At 50.5% G+C, this 17,151-nt stretch overlaps 1 protein-coding gene across 1 annotated transcript in view; it reads right to left on the bottom strand.

Moving 5' to 3' along the window:
* Positions 1-343: 343 nt before the first annotated feature.
* LOC119952915 overlaps positions 344-17,151 on the bottom strand; it is a 111,316-nt gene continuing 94,508 nt past the window's right edge. The window contains exons 3-4 of the mRNA XM_038776545.1: positions 4,671-4,898; positions 344-3,504 (exon numbers count right to left, since the gene is read on the bottom strand). Of these exons, the coding sequence (XP_038632473.1) occupies positions 344-3,466 (3,123 nt within the window). The 5' untranslated portion in view covers positions 3,467-3,504; positions 4,671-4,898. The remainder of the gene's footprint in view (positions 3,505-4,670; positions 4,899-17,151) is intronic.

The raw sequence follows: 17,151 nt of genomic DNA, 5'->3' as shown, positions 1-17,151 counted from the left end.
TTCCCTTCCCCCTGCCACATTAGTTTAAACCCTCTCCAACAGCGTTAGCAAAAGCACCCCCAAGGACATTGGTTCCAGTGCGGCCCAGGTGCAGACCGTCCAATTTGTAGTTGTCCCACTTCCCCCAGAACCGGTCCCAATGTCCCAAAAATCTGAACCCCTCCCTCCTGCACCATCTCTCAAGCCACTGGAAGTGAGGGCTTAAGTGAGTTGGTGCAGACTCGATCGGCCGAATGGCCTCCTTCTGCACTGTATGTTCTATGTTCTGTGAATAAATATTTTTCATTGGTCATTTGGCCATTGATTTCAATTTGACAAAAGAAAGATTGTTTGGGTAGAATCTCTACTGGATTGGTACCTGTTTATATTTGAATTCTTTCTCAAGAATGTCTTCAACAGTATCCTCAGACTCCCAAACCCCTGCTCTTCTGGGTGTTCTGGTGATGTCCTGCTCTTTGTACATTGTCCATTTGCTCAGATTCTCAACTGTCAGATGAGGAAGCAATGTTTCTGAATCCAACCAAGTTAAATGTTCATCACTGAAATGCCCCCTTTGTGCCCAGTGAATCTCATTCATATCCTGAAAATACTCAGTACCTTGGGCACGTGTGATCTGTTGCTGAGGATCTGTTCTCAGATGGGATGAGACGGGTGGATTGTGATCTGGAAGAGTTATTTTTCTTTTTTCCGGGTCTTTTCTCAGGAGCTTATTCACTAACCTGGGACTAGTGACTCCATCCTTGGAGTGAGGAATATTCTTGGCCTTCCATAAACTGGCATCTTTTGGTTGTTTTGAAGTCTTCCTCTCTGAATTAGATTGCGTGATGACCCCTAAAGTATGAAGCTTGTCACTATGTCTCTTCTGAGACTTCCCAACATCCATGTACAAGTACTCTGGTTGGGCAGACACAGCCACATTATAGGGTTGTGAAGTACCTCCACGTGCCCTTTCACTTCTACAACTGGCTAACACAGTTGCTTTTGATTTCACCAGTCGGTGTACTCGTGGGAGAACGATCGCATATTTAGCATCACTACTATTGAACTTCTCCTCAGGTTCACTCTGGTCCTCGCTCTGATGATGCTTGTTCTGTCCATTGCCTTCCATTTCTGGAACAAGTTCTATGTCATCAGGTGCAATTACTTCGGCATCATCCATGCTGCTGGGGGTTGTGTTGTTTACCACTAGTAATCGACAAGCTCCTTCTCCCCCAACTTTCAAATCCCTGTTGGTGATGCCTTTCTGGCTGACCTGTCCTGCTGTACTCGCAAACCTAATTGCCATGCATCTCCTGAAGCCACCAGGTTTCCCATGTTTGTTCTTCCGCCTCACGCTCAACGTTTTTGACAGCCACTCAGTGGTTCCAATCACTTTGGTGACAGTGACCAACTTGGATCTGGATTTTAGCATCTTGGGGATCTGGCGGCAGAGCCATCCAGTGACCCTACGGATGACAGCAAATGGCTGGTTAGATTTCCCCTCAATCCTGGGACTCCCAGGTTCAGGTTGAATAACATCTGCCACTGTTGTGTTCCCCTCTGCCTTCAGAGTCCGAGTTTTACGCTTCCTAATTGATGCAAGTTTCACCTTCCCTACAACTTTTGCAATCTTTTTTTGGTGAAGCAGAGCCTTCAGGTGCTGTGGAGATGGTGTCTGATCTTCTTCAAGATGCCCTTCTGCATCAGAACTATCAGTGGAACTGCTCTGCCTGCGTCTCTCTTTCCCCGAGGTTTTCTCTGTGGCTTTCTCCTGGACTGAAGCACCTTGTTGGGTTTTACCAACCTTGACAGCTACCTTCACCATTTGGGTCAAGCCACCCTCTGCTGCCGCAGATATAAGAGGCTGTTTTGATCTTGCTTTAATGTTTCTGCTTTTAGTCCTGAAAGAGTGGATTAGATGTGACTGGTGGGCGAGGATGTTACAAGAAGGGATAGTTTTCACATCAGTTGACTGTTCATCACCAAACTGATCTCCCTGCTTTGCTGCAGTGTTTTCCTTTATCACTTTGTGCATCCGAGACTGATACTTATGTTGAACTTGGACTTTCAAAAACTTCTCTCTGGTTTTAGACTCCTGTTTAGTCTCTGTTCGACCTGTTCCCTTACTTTCCTCTTTAGCTTTGACCTTCACACCCATTAAAAGCTTCTTTTTCACATTCATCTGTAAGGTTTTTCTCTTGAGAATTTTCTCTGAGCCACCCGTATCATTCTCAGCTGCCCCTAGTGATCGCATCTGTTTTTTTGCTTTTTCTTCTTCATTATCACTTTCTTCATCACTGTCTCCTTGTTTATCCTCCTGTCTCTCATCTTTACTTCCAGTACTATCTTTTGGATTTTGACTAATAATACAACTGTACAGCTTGCTTTGGCTTCCTCTCTCACTCGTCATCGAATCATTTTCTTCATTGTCCTCCTCACTGCTGCCTCTGCCCTTTTCTGAAGTTACTGTTTTTTCAGCTATTCCCTCCTTCCCCGTCTCTTCATCCCCAGTCTCCCTCTTGTCTCCTTCTTCCTCTGCACTCTCACTCTCAGTACTATGGTCACTATCTTTCTTCCTCGCTTTCCTTTGGTGTATGTCCCTCCTGGAGCTTGCCTTGCTATCCTCCAAGTCAGTTATCGAACCCTCACTGTTAGTACTTTCTTCATTGTTATTTGGTTCCTTACTGGAGTCCGCTAAACTCTCACTGTCTTCATTACTGGGATCATTGCTGATCCCGTTTCTGCTTCTTCCAGTTTTTCCTACTGGTCTTGAGTTGGAGATTGCTCTGCTATTTGATCTTGGTCTTACCGTCTCTTTAACATCAGACTTGCTTGAATCATTTGCTTCATTAAATGTCTGGAATTTCTTCCCCTTGTTTTCATTTCTCCTGGCTTTATTTCCCTTTTCCTTACCCTTTCCTGTTGATGAATGGACTTTATTGCTGACATTCCCTCCCTCACTCTTCTCCAACTCATCTTCACTAACCTTCCGCCTCCCCGGTTTCAGCCTCTCTTTACCTTTCTTCTTCTCATTGAATTTTTTCTCACTGGTTTTTAGTTCCTTTAGGTTTACTTTTTGAGGCTCTCTTATCTTTTCTGGCTGTTGTTTCTTCTTTCCTTTAATTTTCTTTGATTTCTCATTCCCTCCTCCCCCCATTGTCTTCTCCGTCCCTCCTAATATCTGCTCCTTCTCTTGGCTCTGTCTATCACTGGTGTTTGGGTTGTTCACCGTCGAATCCTCCAGTTCCCATTTGTGTTCTTCATTTCCTTGGTGCCCTCCTTCTTCCTGAAGCTGTCCTGAGTGCCTGACTCCTGACCTCTGCTTTCCATGGCCAGTGTGGCGGGAGAATGCTTTTCTGGGGTTGGGCTCTCTCTTTTGGTGAATCTGTTTAGAATCTGTCTCAGAGATTGTGGTTTTCCGTGTCTGACCCTGCTCTGTACGCTGGGCTCCACGAGTTGTTTTCCTCCGCGGGGTGGATTTTGGCATGTTGACTGGAATGGTGCTGCTTTCAGACCTAAATGCTCCTGGAGTAAAAAAACATGAAAGAAGGATTGGAATCTCACGGTTATCACAGGAAAGGTTTACAAAAAAACTTAAGCCTGTCACACAATAACTGGGACTACAATTATATTGCACCCCTTTTCAGATTTCCATTCAGGGAACGAGACACAGGAGCAGCCCAGGAGTTATTTCCTGACCTGATATTAGGGAGCGAGTCAGGTAGAGTTAAACCTCTATGAAGGAGGCCCATTTGTACAATGTCGCAGGCTGGACAATGTCTGTAATTCCTGTCACGCAGAGGAACACTGGGACAACATTCAACCATCACAGATCACAGAATAGAATCCCTACAGTGCAGAAGGAGGTCATTCAGCCCATCGAGTCTGCACCGACCTTCTTAAAGAGAACCCTACCTAGTTGCACTCCTCAGCAACCCACCCTAACCATTGGACACTAAGGAGCAATTTAGCATGGTCAATCCACCTAACCTGCACATCTTTGGACTGTGGGATGAAACCGGAGCACCCAGAGGAAACCCACCAGATATGGGGAGAATGTGCAAACTCCACACGGTCACCCAAGGTTGGAATTGAACCCAAGTCCTTGGCACTGTGAGGCAGAAGTGCTAACCATTGTGCCACCTTGCACCATCTCCTAATATTAGGGAGCACTGGCCTCTTTCTCCATCACTCATTACTGGGGACCATTGGGAACACTCCCGACCTGTGTCCTAATATTGGGAGCACTGTGGCCAACCCCCTTCCCCCCGACTACCCCGCTGTCCCACCAGTCTCTTAATATTGAGGAGCACTGGGTTCCCTCCCCTTCTCCTAATATTAGGGACAAATGGGTGTCAAATATTAGAATTAGCTATCAAGATAGCTGATCTTTATCTGCATCCCAGTTACGTACTCTTATAAGATTAATGGGTGAATTCCAGTCCCTGAAAAGGGGACATTCATTTTCTCATTAAAAGGCATGTTTTGATAAAAGAAATACCCCCTGTTAAAGAGAAGACATTCTCAAAGGAAACTGTCTCTCTGATAAAGGAAGCACATATTCCAGGTTAATATAACACTCACCTTTTTTACCTTTGATTAAACAAAAGATACTCCAATAAACAGGTCTGTAACTCCCTCCCTGTGATAGACGGTGCAGATGCCCTGGATTAATGGACTTGGATACTCACTTGTGGTTTTTACCTGTGAGCTGTGTTTCCTCAGATGATTCCAGTAAATGAGCAACAAATCCTTGTCTGGAACTTTATGAAGAATAGATCTCACTCCCAATTTGGATTGTTCCCTGTTTCCCAAAGAGTTCCTTTTGTAGAAACCAGAATGGTGTAAACTTGCTTCCTGTGAGTCATCCAAAGTGACTTATCCAACAGGTCTGCGTGGACCAACTTGATGGGAGGCTGCTGGAGGTAAGTGATAGTGTGACAATGATGACGCTGAATAATTCAGATTTATTCACAGCCACTCGCATTATCATTTAGTAATTTAAGATGTACAAATAAATGTTGTTCAACAGCATACTGAAACACCAAGTGGCACCTTGGCAGAACTGGTGTTTTACGTGGCATAAATCTGCAGCTTCCAGTTGTACTGTGCATATTTTGATGTAAAGAAGGTTGGTGAGTTGGTACCATTAGTGTTCCAATATAATAAGGTTTGAAAAGGTTGTGTTTCCACTTTGAAGAATATAACGCTAGAGTTCATTCATAGCTCACAACATTACTGATATCAGAGCGCCGAGATCAAATATTCATTATTGAGAGAAAAAGTCTATGAAACACATGGCAAGTTATTAATATTGCATAGCTCTTTTGTTCAGTAATTGACTGCTGTTCACAGGGTTGGGCCGCCTTTAGCTGTTGAGTAATGTGAGCTTTGGAGAGGTTTGCGAGGGAGCTTGTAGAGTCAAACTCTGTGTCAAGGAGGGAGCTTCTCATTACATGTTCCAACACACCAGCTCCCCAGGGTCAATCTCAGCTCACTTCATTCCCTAAAACAGTGCCTTCCAGCACACCAGCCTTAACCCTGCTCCTGCCACAAAACTGTGCCCTGACCAATAAGATTCACGATGAGCCCCTGGACAATGTGGATCATTTCCCATACCTTTGGAGCCTCCTCTGGGTGCCAGCTGACATCGACAATGAAATCCAGCATCGGCTTCAATGTGCCAGTGCAGTCTTCAGATACCCGAGGAACAGAGTGTTCGAAGACCGAGACCTCAAACCCAACACCAGGCTCATGGTATACAGAGCAGCCATGGTTCCCATCCCCCTGTATGCATCAGAAATGTGGACAATGTACATTAGACACCTCCAATCCCTGTGGTGCCTCTGCAAAATCCTGCAAATCCACTGGAAGGATAGGTGTACAAACATGAAGGTCCTCTCCCAGGCCAATATCGAACCTGGTCACGCTCAATCAGCTGTGATGGGCGGGCCACATTGCCTCACACAAGACTCCCGAAATAAATGCTCTACTCAGAGCTCTGCGATGGCAAGTGATCACTAGGAGGGCAGAGGAAACGCTACTTGGACACTCTGAAAGCCACCTTAAATTTACGCAACATCCCCACTGACACTTGCCTTAGAATGCGCAAGATGGAGAAAAAGCGTCAGCAAAAGTGTCAATCATCTCGACTGTCATAGGGTGGAGCATGCGGAGGCCAGGCGTAAACAGCAGAAAGAGAGCGCAAAATCCAGAGCCTCCCACCCACCAACCTCATCAAGCACCACCTGTCAAACCTGCGGCAGAGTCTGCGGATCCAGGATTAGACTATTCAACCACCGCAGAACCCATCTCCCCGGAGTGGAAGCAAGTCATCCTGCACGCTGAGGGACTGTCCAAGAAGAGAAGTATTCCAGTACACCAACCTTAATCTTCTCTGATTGGCTGTGGCATTGCCAGGTAATGTGGCTTATTCACACTTGCTAGAAGCAATATGCATACATATGCAGAGACCTTTGTGAACAAAAGGAATATGTTCAAGCCTTGCACCTATATCTGGGAGCTTGGGGAGCCTACAGATCCCCATTGTTTTCTCCATGGCAACGCCTCAACCTATCAGACTGAACTTCCCAAACAATCCGCACCATTTGCTCTTGTAGTATACATTGTTTGAAATTTGCCATTCTTGTGTTTGTTATGATGAGTGCGAGATGAAAAGCTTCAAAATGTGTCTCGACTTTCAGCAACATGGAGATTATAAAAGGAACTCAATTGAAATGGTTATCATGATCTTTTTCTAATCCCCTCCCTGGAAAGCGATGGTCTCACCTAAATGATCGAAACTTTAACTACCTTGATCAAACACCGTTCATTATTTCAAAAGCTCAGAAATGTTTTTGTCTTGCCAGACACGTTAAGGTCTAAGTGACAGACCTTGATTGAGTGGTAATCCTTCACTATCATCTCTGTACCCTTATTTTGCTCTACAATCCTACTGCATTCATAGTGTTGCTGCAATTCTGCCTTCCATTGGCCACTGTGCCTTCAGTTGCTCAGACCCTAAGCTCTGGAACTCCATTCCGAAACTGTTCCCTATTGGTGAGCTGTGTTGCTATGTGACTTTCTCAGAATACATAAACAATAGTGAATGTTGCTAAATACACATCAACTCATTGACATCCATGCATTCATTCACTCACTCATTAGTTTATTCATTCAGTCAGTCATTTAACCACTTACTTATTCATTAATTTTTACTAATGGACTGGCTCTTCAGGGGAGTATACTTGATCTCATTGTTTTCGCCTCCATCCTTGATCTAGTGATGACATACAAATTATATTCCTGTCTAAGGTTACAGATGATATTGGCTTGGAGAAAAATCAGAATGTTTGTAGGAGAGGGATTAATTGAAAAGAACTGCAGATATATAGGGTGGGATTCTCCATCCAGCGATGCAGGAATCGCAAAACGCTATTGGGCGGAGAATCATGCGTGAGTCGAAAATCGTGGCCAGTACCGGGCATCCAACAGAATGCCATGCTTCGGTGCATCAACAGTGGCATGAATGCATTCTACTCCGCACATACAGTAAACATACATCGTTGGCATATCATTAATGGGGCCGACCTGGTATTCTTCGGGATTCCTGCAATGCTCCTCCTCCGCTAGAAGGAATTACCGACAGTGAGGTTCACTTGTGGTTTTAAAACTCAGTAAGCAGACGCCATGGCTACTGAGGGAGAGAGAGGGGAGGTAGGACATGTTCCTAGAGGCCGTGGCTCCCAGGCACGCCGCTAGCAGAGCTTTTTGAGAGGGGGTGGGGGGGTTTCGGCCAGGGTTGGGAAGGGGCGCAGAGTAGCGGGTGGCGACCAGGGGATGGGCTGTGGGGTCTGGATGACCCCCATGGGACAGAGGTGTCCAGGCACGGACCGCCATTTCCGCGGATCGGGCATGCTGTCGAAGGGGAAACTGTACGGCATTTCTGCCTGATCATGGTGCACCTGGCACCGTAGGGGTATGGGGGAGAACACCCGTTCCTGATTGCTCATCAAGATAACGTTCACCCTGAACATTTATGCCACGGGGTCCTTCCAGGCATCGAGTGGGGAAAAGATCTCACAGACCACGGTGTACAGGTGCATCCCCGCAGTCACAGAGGCCCTATATACCCGGTCAGCACAATATATCAAATTCAACGTGGACAGATTGCCCAGGCAGCAGTGTTCACTGCCAGAACCGGGATGCCTAGGTCCAGGGGGTGATTGACGAGATGCGAGTCCCGCTATTAGCACCAATGTATGATAGTTCACTCTCCACAAACCGAAAGGAGTTCCACTCGATGAACGTGCAGCTGGCGTGTGACTATGAGCTGCACATCATGCACGGCTGCGGCCGATACCCGGGCAGTGTGAACAAAGCCTTCATCCTGGCACACTCGATGATTCCTGACACCTTTGAGGTGCTCCCCGGGTGAGGCGTTGGCTCTTGGGTGGCAAGGGTTACCCACTGTGGTCGAGGCTGATGACGCATTTCCAGAGGCCACAGACTCATGCGGAGACCCGCTACATTGACACCTTTGAAGCTACCAGGGGCGTGATCGAGCAGTGCATTAGCATCCTAAATATGTGGTTCAGGTGCCTGGACCACTCTGGAATATAGCGTGAGGAGAGTCTCCCATGTCATGGTGGCCTGCTGCAGCCTCCACAATATCACTCTGCAGAGGGGCGCCATCCTGAAGGAGGACGATGAACGCAAAGCCTTGTCTGCTGATGCAGATGCGGGGGAAGGCGAGGATGGTGTCATAATATACATCCATGTATATAATGGAGTGCAGACAGGACACGACCACTATAAAGCCAGAGGGCACCAGTTTTCCCGCTCTCTCGGGATCCAGCCTCTGAGACAGTCAGAGCTCGTGAGCAGCAGCCAGTGCAAACACCATGTGGTAGTCAGTTAGTCTGGTCAGGCTAGCCTCAGGTCTCCAGTCAAGTCAGCATAGTGTCAACCCACAGTTGAATATGTAAAATAGTTAGATGTTAAATAAAATCGTGTTGCATCTCATCAGGTGTTGGAAGTCTGTCTCTCGCTACACTGTATCAAACACAGTCCACATAGACCCAGCCTACCCAACACATCATGGTACCAGGTCTGGATGCTGAGAATTGACGGACTCACCTTGAGGTAATCAGCGTTGACCAGCAATCAGCCATCCGGTAACATGGACAACGTCCGCCCTCCTCCACAGCTCTGCATCTCCGGCAACCTCGGTGCAAACTGGAAGATTTTCAAACAGAAGTTCCAACTCTATCTCGAAGCCACCGACCTCGAGGCCGTATCGGATGCCAGGAAGATCGCACTATTCCTCTCCACAGCCGGGGACCACGCTATCCACAGCTACAACTCCCTTACATTCGCTGAAGGCGAAGACAAGACGAAATTGAAAACAGTCCTGCTGAAGTTCGACAGCCACTGCGACATTGTGGTGAATGAGAGCTTTGAACGGTACGTTTTCCAGCAGAGGCTTCAGGGTAAGGATGAACCTTTTCAGTCCTTTTTGACCATCACCGCATCCTCGCGCAGTCATGTAACTATGACTCGACAACTGATTCCACGATCCGGGATCAGATCGTTTTCGGGCTCCACTCCGATTTCCTTCGCCAGCAACTCCTGAAAGTTAAGCAGCTCACCCTCACCATCACCATCGAAACGTGCGTTCTCCATGAACATGCTAACAACCGGTACTCCCACATCAGGGCGGCAGAAACGTCAAAGCTGAAGCCCCACGAGGCAGAACGGGTGCAGGCCATCACACAAATGCAGGGCCTGAGACTTGATGAGAGTGGCCATTTTGCGCGCTTTTCCCGGGCTCCAGCGCATGCGCGCCACGACCGAGGGGACGGCAAGACCGACGACCAGCCTGCGCAGGTGCGTACGTCATTCGACCGCATTGCGCATGCGGGTTGGCGCACGGAACGCGCTGACGTTGGCGTCATAATGTGTCTGAATTGTGGCTCTGCCCATTTAAAGCGGCAATGTCTGACAAAATCACAACACTGTCTACAGTGTGGCAAGCTTGGCCACTACGCAGCCCTTTGCAGATCTGCTCCACTGCCCAGCATCCAGCGATCCGAGCCACGGCGCAGAAGCGTCCGTTCGAGACAGCAGGCCGTGCCAGACTCCGACCCCGACAGCCCACCAGATCCTGACGCCGAGTGCCTCAAATTCCCATTCCGGGTGGGCATCAATACTAGGCATGCGCTGCCTTTCTCAAAGATGGTGAAACACCTCCCAATCCTGAGCGTTGATCCGGACGACGAGTGGTGTGCTATCCTTACAGTTAACAAGGCTCGCATCCGCTTCAAGCCGGACACCGGTGCTTCAGCAAACCTCATTTCGAAATCCGATCTCGACACCATCCGTGTTAGACCAATCATTCTTCCACCGGCCTGCCAGCTCCTTGACTACAATGGCAATGCCATTGCTGTCAACTTGGTCACTTGTCCAATAGGTCACTTAAAACGACGCTGCGATTTGAGATCGTAGGACCTGACAGAGATTCCCTGTTTGGTGCTCGGGCCTGCAAACTCCTGAACCTGGTTCAGCGAGTCCACGCCATGTCATCCTCACAGCAACGGCCTCAACTGATGAAAACTTCCAGGCTCAAATTAATGACATCATAGCGCAATACCATAGCGTGTTCGAAAGTATGGGCACACTCCCATACTGATACGAAATCCTGCTGAAACCAAACGCCACCCCTGTGGTTCACGCACCGCGTCGGGTGCCGGCACCCCTCAAGGACCGCCTCAAGCAGCAGTTGCAAGACCTCCAGGACAAGGGCGTCATATCAAAGGTCACGGAACCCACGGACTGGGTTAGCTCCATGGTTTGCGTTAAGAAGCCATCAGGGGAGCTTCGAATCTGTATCGACCCCAAAGATTTAAACCGCAACATCATGAGGGAACATTACCCGATACCAAAACGAGAAGAGTTAACCACCGAGATGGCTCATGCCAAATTCTTTACGAAGCTGGACGCCTCCAAGGGGTTCTGGCAAATACAACTGGACTCGTCCAGTCGCAAGCTGTGCACATTCAATACCCCCTTTGGTCGCTACTGCTACATCCAAATGCCCTTTGGCATCATCTCTGCCTCAGACGTATTTCACCGCATTAAGGAACAGATGATGGAGGGCATCGAGGGGGTGTGAGTGTACGACGACGATGTCATAATCTGGTCCACAACTCCTCAACAACACATCGATCGCCTCAAGCGGGTATTCCACAGGATCTACAAGCATGGCCTCCGACTCAACAGAGCCAAATGCTCATTCGGTCAATCAGAAATCAAATTCCTTGGCGACCACATCTCACAGCAAGGCGTGCAGCCGGATGTTGACAAGGTTTCGGCGATCAACGCCATGAAGACCCCAGAGGACAAGAAGGCGGTCCTCCGCTTTCTAGGGATGGTCAACTTCCTTGGGAAGTTCATTCCCAACATGGCGTCCCACACCACAGCCCTCCGCCATCTCGTCAGAAAGTCGACAGATTTCCAGTGGCTGCCCGCTCATGAGAAAGAATGGCGTGAGCTGAGGGCAGAACTCACCAAAGCCCCGTTTTTCGACCCCGCCAAAGAGACAAAAATATCCACTGACGCGAGCCAGGACGGTGTTGGGGCGGTGCTCCTCCAAAGGGATGACTCCTCCTCCTGGGCCCCAGTTGCATATGCCTCCAGAGCCATGACGCCCACTGAGCAACGGTATGCTCAGATTGAGAAGGAATGCCTGGGCCTCCTAACGGGAATCGACAAGTTCCACGACTATGTGTATGGCCTCCCTAAATTCACGGTTGAGACGGACTACAGGCCATTGGTTCACATCATCCAAAAAGACCTCAATGACATGCGCCACGGTTACAACGCATCCTTCTCAAGCTACGCAGCTACGATTTTGACCTGGTTTACACCCCGGGCAAAGAGCTCATTGTTGCAGATGCACTTTCCAGGTCGATCACCACACCGTGTGAGCAGACTGACATTATATGTCAAATAGACGCGCAGGTTCAATTCTGTGCCTCCAACGTTCCGGCCTCTGATGAGAGGGTCATTCAAATTCATGAGGAAACGGCCAGGGATCCTCTGCTCCAGCGGGTGATGCAGCACCTCACGAATGGCTGGCAGAAGGGACAGTGTCCCCAGTTTTACAATGTCAAGGGCGATCAGACGGTGATAGACGGCATCCTCATGAAGCTTGACAGAATTGTGATCCCGCAAATAGGGGCAGCAGGGTAGCGTGGTGGTTAGCATAAATGCTTCACAGCTCCAGGGTCCCAGGTTCGATTCCCGGCTGGGTCACTGTCTGTGTGGAGTCTGCACGTCCTCCCCCTGTGTGCGTGGGTTTCCTCCGGGTGCTCCGGTTTCCTCCCACAGTCCAAAGATGTGCGGGTTAGGTGGATTGGCCATGCTAAATTGACCGTAGTGTCCTAATAAAAGTAAGGTTAAGGGGGGGGGGTTGTTGGGTTACGGGTATAGGGTGGATACGTAGGTTTGAGTAGGGTGATCATGGCTCGGCACAACATTGAGGGCCGAAGGGCCTGTTCTGTGCTGTACTGTTCTATGGTGCTCGGCCAAATCCACGAGGGTCACCTGGGGGTCGAGAAGTGTCGACACAGAGCTCGGGAGGTAGTCTACTGGCCGGGCATCAGCCAGGACGTTGCCAACACGGTCCTCAATTGCCCTATGTGTCAAATATTTCAGCCGGCTCAGCCTTAAGAAACTCTACAGCAACATGAGATAGTGACCTCCCCATGGTCCAAAGTCGGTGTCGACCTGTTCCATGCCAAGGGGTGTGATTATGTCCTCCTGGTCGACTACTTTTCCAATTACCCCGAAGTGGTCAGACAGTCTGACCTCACGTCAACGGCGGTGATCAAGGCATGCAAGGAAACTTTTGCCAGACATGGGATACCACTCACGGTGATGAGTGACAACGGCCCCTGTTTGTACAGCCAGGAGTTGTCTGATTTTACCCGGCTATACAACTTTCGGCACATCAGATCCAGCTCCCACTACCCACAGTCAAATGGGAAGGCCGAGAAAGGGGTCCACATCGTCAAAAGATTATTATGTAAGGCTGCAGATTCAGGCTCCGATTTCAACCTGGCGCTGTTGGCATACAGAGCGACCCCGCTGTCCACTGGGTTGTCTCCAGTGCATCTTCTCATGAACCGCACACTACGAAAAACAGTTCCAGCCATCCACATTCCAGACCTTGACAACTTCCCGGTCATACAGAAGATGCAGCAGTCTCGGACCCAACATAAATCAGCACGACGCTCATGCCACGGATCTCCCCGAGCTGGTCCCTGCCGATCGAGTTTGTGTACAGCTGCCTGACGGCGGCTGGTCTGCCACAGCTGTGGTGGTCAAGCAAGGGGCCCCGAGATCGTTCCTCGTTCCTACGACGCAACAGGCGGGCGCTGCGCAGACTTCGACACCCGCAACCCGACCGTGATGGCCCACTTCACACACTGCTTCCTCCGGACGCGCCCTGCCACGAGGTCACCGATCTGCCAGCAATCCTGCCGACCTCTGCGACCACCGCATTGACGGCAGTCCCACCCATCCAAGTACAGGCGGCCCCTGATCCACCTTTGAGGCGGTCAACCAGAATTCATCGCCCGCCACAGAGACTAAACTTATAGACTGAATGTTGCATAACTTTGTTACCTCATTGTTTTGACATCTGTAAATATCGTTTTTTTTACTGCTTCATCTGCCCTATATCTGCACTAGTGACACATTCCTATGTATATAAGTCCATTTTTGCATATTCTGTATATAGTGACTACATCTATACACATATACACATCTTCACGCACACGCACCTCAATATTTATTACCTGAACACATACTTCACAAAAAAAAAGATGGAGGAGATGTCATAATATAGATCCATGTATATAATGGAGTGCAGACAGGCAGTGATTGACACACAGGATGGCCAGTGAGCACATGGAGCACAGCAGCCACTCACCAGACAGGACACGACCACTATAAAGCCAGAGGGCACTAATTTTCCCGCTATCTCGGTATCCAGCCTCTGAGACAGTCAGAGCTCGTGAGCATTAGCCAGTGCAAACACCATGTGGTAGTCAGTTAGTCTGGTCAGGCTAGCCTCAGGTCTCCAGTCAAGTCAGCATAGTGTCAACCCACAGTTGAACATATAAAATAGGTAGATGTTAAATAAAATCGTGTTGCATCTCATCAGGTGTTGGAAGTCTGTCTCTCGCGACACTGCATCAAACGCAGTCCACATAGACCCAGCCTATCCAACACATAGATGGCAGGGCAGAGGGCCCAGGCATGGACAGGAGGCTGCACAACATGTGCGCCAGGGCCAGTGCACGCGGGCACACTAATCGCCTCCAGATTCACCGACTTCGGGGTCCGGTCGACGGCATGAACATCCCATCCCATCCCCACACACCCCACTGCCTGCTCTGTGACGAGCTCTGGTGCTCCACATCGTCTGACACATGCCAGGATTAAGGCGGTGTGCAAACCGCCCGGGTATCGGGTGCAGACGTGCATGAAGTGCATCTCATGGTCACATATCAGTTGCATGTTTATCGACTGGAACCCTTTCGGTTTGTCGAGTGGCCTGTCATCTGCAGGTGCTCATCGGGGGACATGCATCCCGTCGATCACCTTATGGACTCGGGGCATCCCGTCGATGGCGGCGAACCCCGCTGCTCTGGTATCCTGATGGGCTCAGTCCACATTGAAATGGATGTATTGTGCCAACTGGGCATATAGGGTCACTGTGACATCAGGAATGCATCTGTGCACCGAGTTCTGTGAGACCCGCACAGGTCCCCACTCGGTGCCTGGAAGGACCCTGTGGCTTAAACGTGCAGGGCGACAGTCACCTTGACGGCCACTGGGAATGGGTGTTCTCCCCCAGTCCCCTGTGGTGCCAGGTGCGCCATGATCTAGCAGATATGACGCACTGTTCCCCCTTCGACAGCATGCCTGGTCCGGCAGGTCCTCGAATAACATGCGGTGCCGGTACACACAAAGCGTCATGCTTTGCAGCTCCTCTTCCTCGGCCTGTTGGGCAGTCGCTTTCCATCCTGGCCGGCCGCCTCCTGTTTCTCTGGGCAAGCTCCACTGCTGAGCTCTCCTCAGCTGCACATTCCACTGCTGCAGTTTTCTTTTCCTCGAGCAGCGCATGCTTGCACAGCCGCAGGCCATCCACCAGGGCTGCAGCGACTAGCAGGACGGTCACTATCGCTGATTGAATTCCATTGCCTGCAGGGAGTGAAAGGCAGACCTGTTAGCATGGTGCGTACCCCTGTGCCCAACCAGGTCCAACAGGCTACACGGTGGCGCTGGTTGGCACTGCGGGCTCTGCCCACGCATGTCCCTCCGCCCCATCCTCGCACCCCTGGTCCCATCAGTGCCCGGCACTGTGGGAGCCTCTGACGCTGACATCAATCCCTGATGCCAGGAGTACCATTGGCTGGCACGTTCCGCAGCCCCCATCCAGCAGTCCTGAAGGGACTACAGTGGGCATTGCCCTGAGTGGACCGTCTGATGCCCCGGTGGGTGGCAGCCGGTTAAGTGGTGAGGGTATGGTGGAGCGTGAGGTGCAGGAATGGGAGATGGAGTGTGGGGGTGGAGGGTTGGGAGCACCCATGCAGCAGGTGTCACTCTGCAGATCTATGGACCAAAATGGGTGGTCAGTGAGGTGTGTAGCAAGGTGGCTGCCTTGCAGACCTCAGCAATGGTGGTCCATGCCTGTAGACCGCCTCTGTCCCGTGAGGGATGACCCCGTTCCCACTCGACCCGTTCCTCTGACACCCATCCAGCACTGGCAGAGCCCCAGCCAGCCCGACCAATGTCCAGTCTGGCAAACAACAGTCGGCCTCTCCGTGTCCTACCTTCTCTCTCTCCCTCCTCAGCCATGGCACTGGTTTCAGATTTTTAAAAGCAAAAGTGAACCTCGCAGTCGGGAATCCGGCTCATTGGAGGCAGAGAATCACAGAGGCCCTGGGTAATATTGGGTCAGGCCCACTAATAATATGCAAATGGTGTTTACTGTGCTTGCATTCCAGAACACTGGTTTAGCTCACTGGGCTAAATCGTTGGCTTTTAAAGCAGACCAAGCATGCCAGCAGCACGGTTCAATTCCCGTACCAGCCTCCATGGACAGGAGGCGGAATGTGGCGACTAGGGGCTTTTCATAGTAACTTCATTGAAGCCTACTCGTGACAATAAAGCGATTTTCATTTTTCATTTTCACATTGGCGCTGCTGTCGAGGCGATGGAGAATTGCGATCTGGTGTCAAATTTGCACCCGCCACCATTTGGAACCGATTCTCTGCCCAATCGCACTATATCCGGCCGATCAACAAACTCTACGCCAGGAACCTCCTATCCACGAGGCAGCAACTCCCCGGTGAGTCATTAAACGATTTCTGGAGTGCCCTGCATATCCTGGCGAGGAACTGCGATTGCCAGGCAGTTTCGGCCGTGGAACATACCGACGGCCATGCAGTTGGCGTACATCCGCCAGCGCCTATTAGAAGCTCGACCTCGTGGCGACAAGGCAACTCATGAACTCACTAACGGTAGCTTCCCGTAATGTACAGTCGTACGCCCCCGACCGCACGGCATACACCCCCGACCACACAGCGCCCTCATGGACATCGTGGGATCCACCAACGGCCGCTCCCAGCCAACCCCAAGCCTGCGCCTCGCGGCAGCCAGCCAACCCCGGGGGGCCCAAGTTCTATCGCTGCGGGCAGACAAAGCACCCCCGACAACGCTGCCCAGCGCGGAGTGCAACCTGCAAGGCCTGCGGAAAGAAGGGATGTTTCACTGCTGTGTGCCAGGCCCAGTCGATCGCTGCTGTACATAGGCCCATTGTTCCTGCACCCCCCATGTGCGACCTGTGGGCGCCGCCATTTCCGTCCCCCCAGACCACATGCGGCCCGTGGGCGCCGCCATCTTCCTCTCAGCAGACGACGTGCGGCCCGTGGGCGTTGCCATCTTTAATGATGCCCGCCATGTGCACCCTGTGGGTGCCGCCATCTCCAGCGCCATTTTGGATGCCACCTCAGGACCCCTGCTCGTCATGGACTTCATCGGGCCGTTCATCGCCTGCCAACGCCGCCGACCAGCCCGGGGCCAACCGACACCAAACGC

Source organism: Scyliorhinus canicula, chromosome 18 (genome assembly GCF_902713615.1).
Source record: "Scyliorhinus canicula chromosome 18, sScyCan1.1, whole genome shotgun sequence".
In the NCBI taxonomy this organism is placed as follows: Eukaryota; Metazoa; Chordata; class Chondrichthyes; order Carcharhiniformes; family Scyliorhinidae; genus Scyliorhinus; species Scyliorhinus canicula.
Note: the sequence above shows the minus strand (reverse complement) of the source record. Positions and strands in the feature narration are given on the sequence as shown.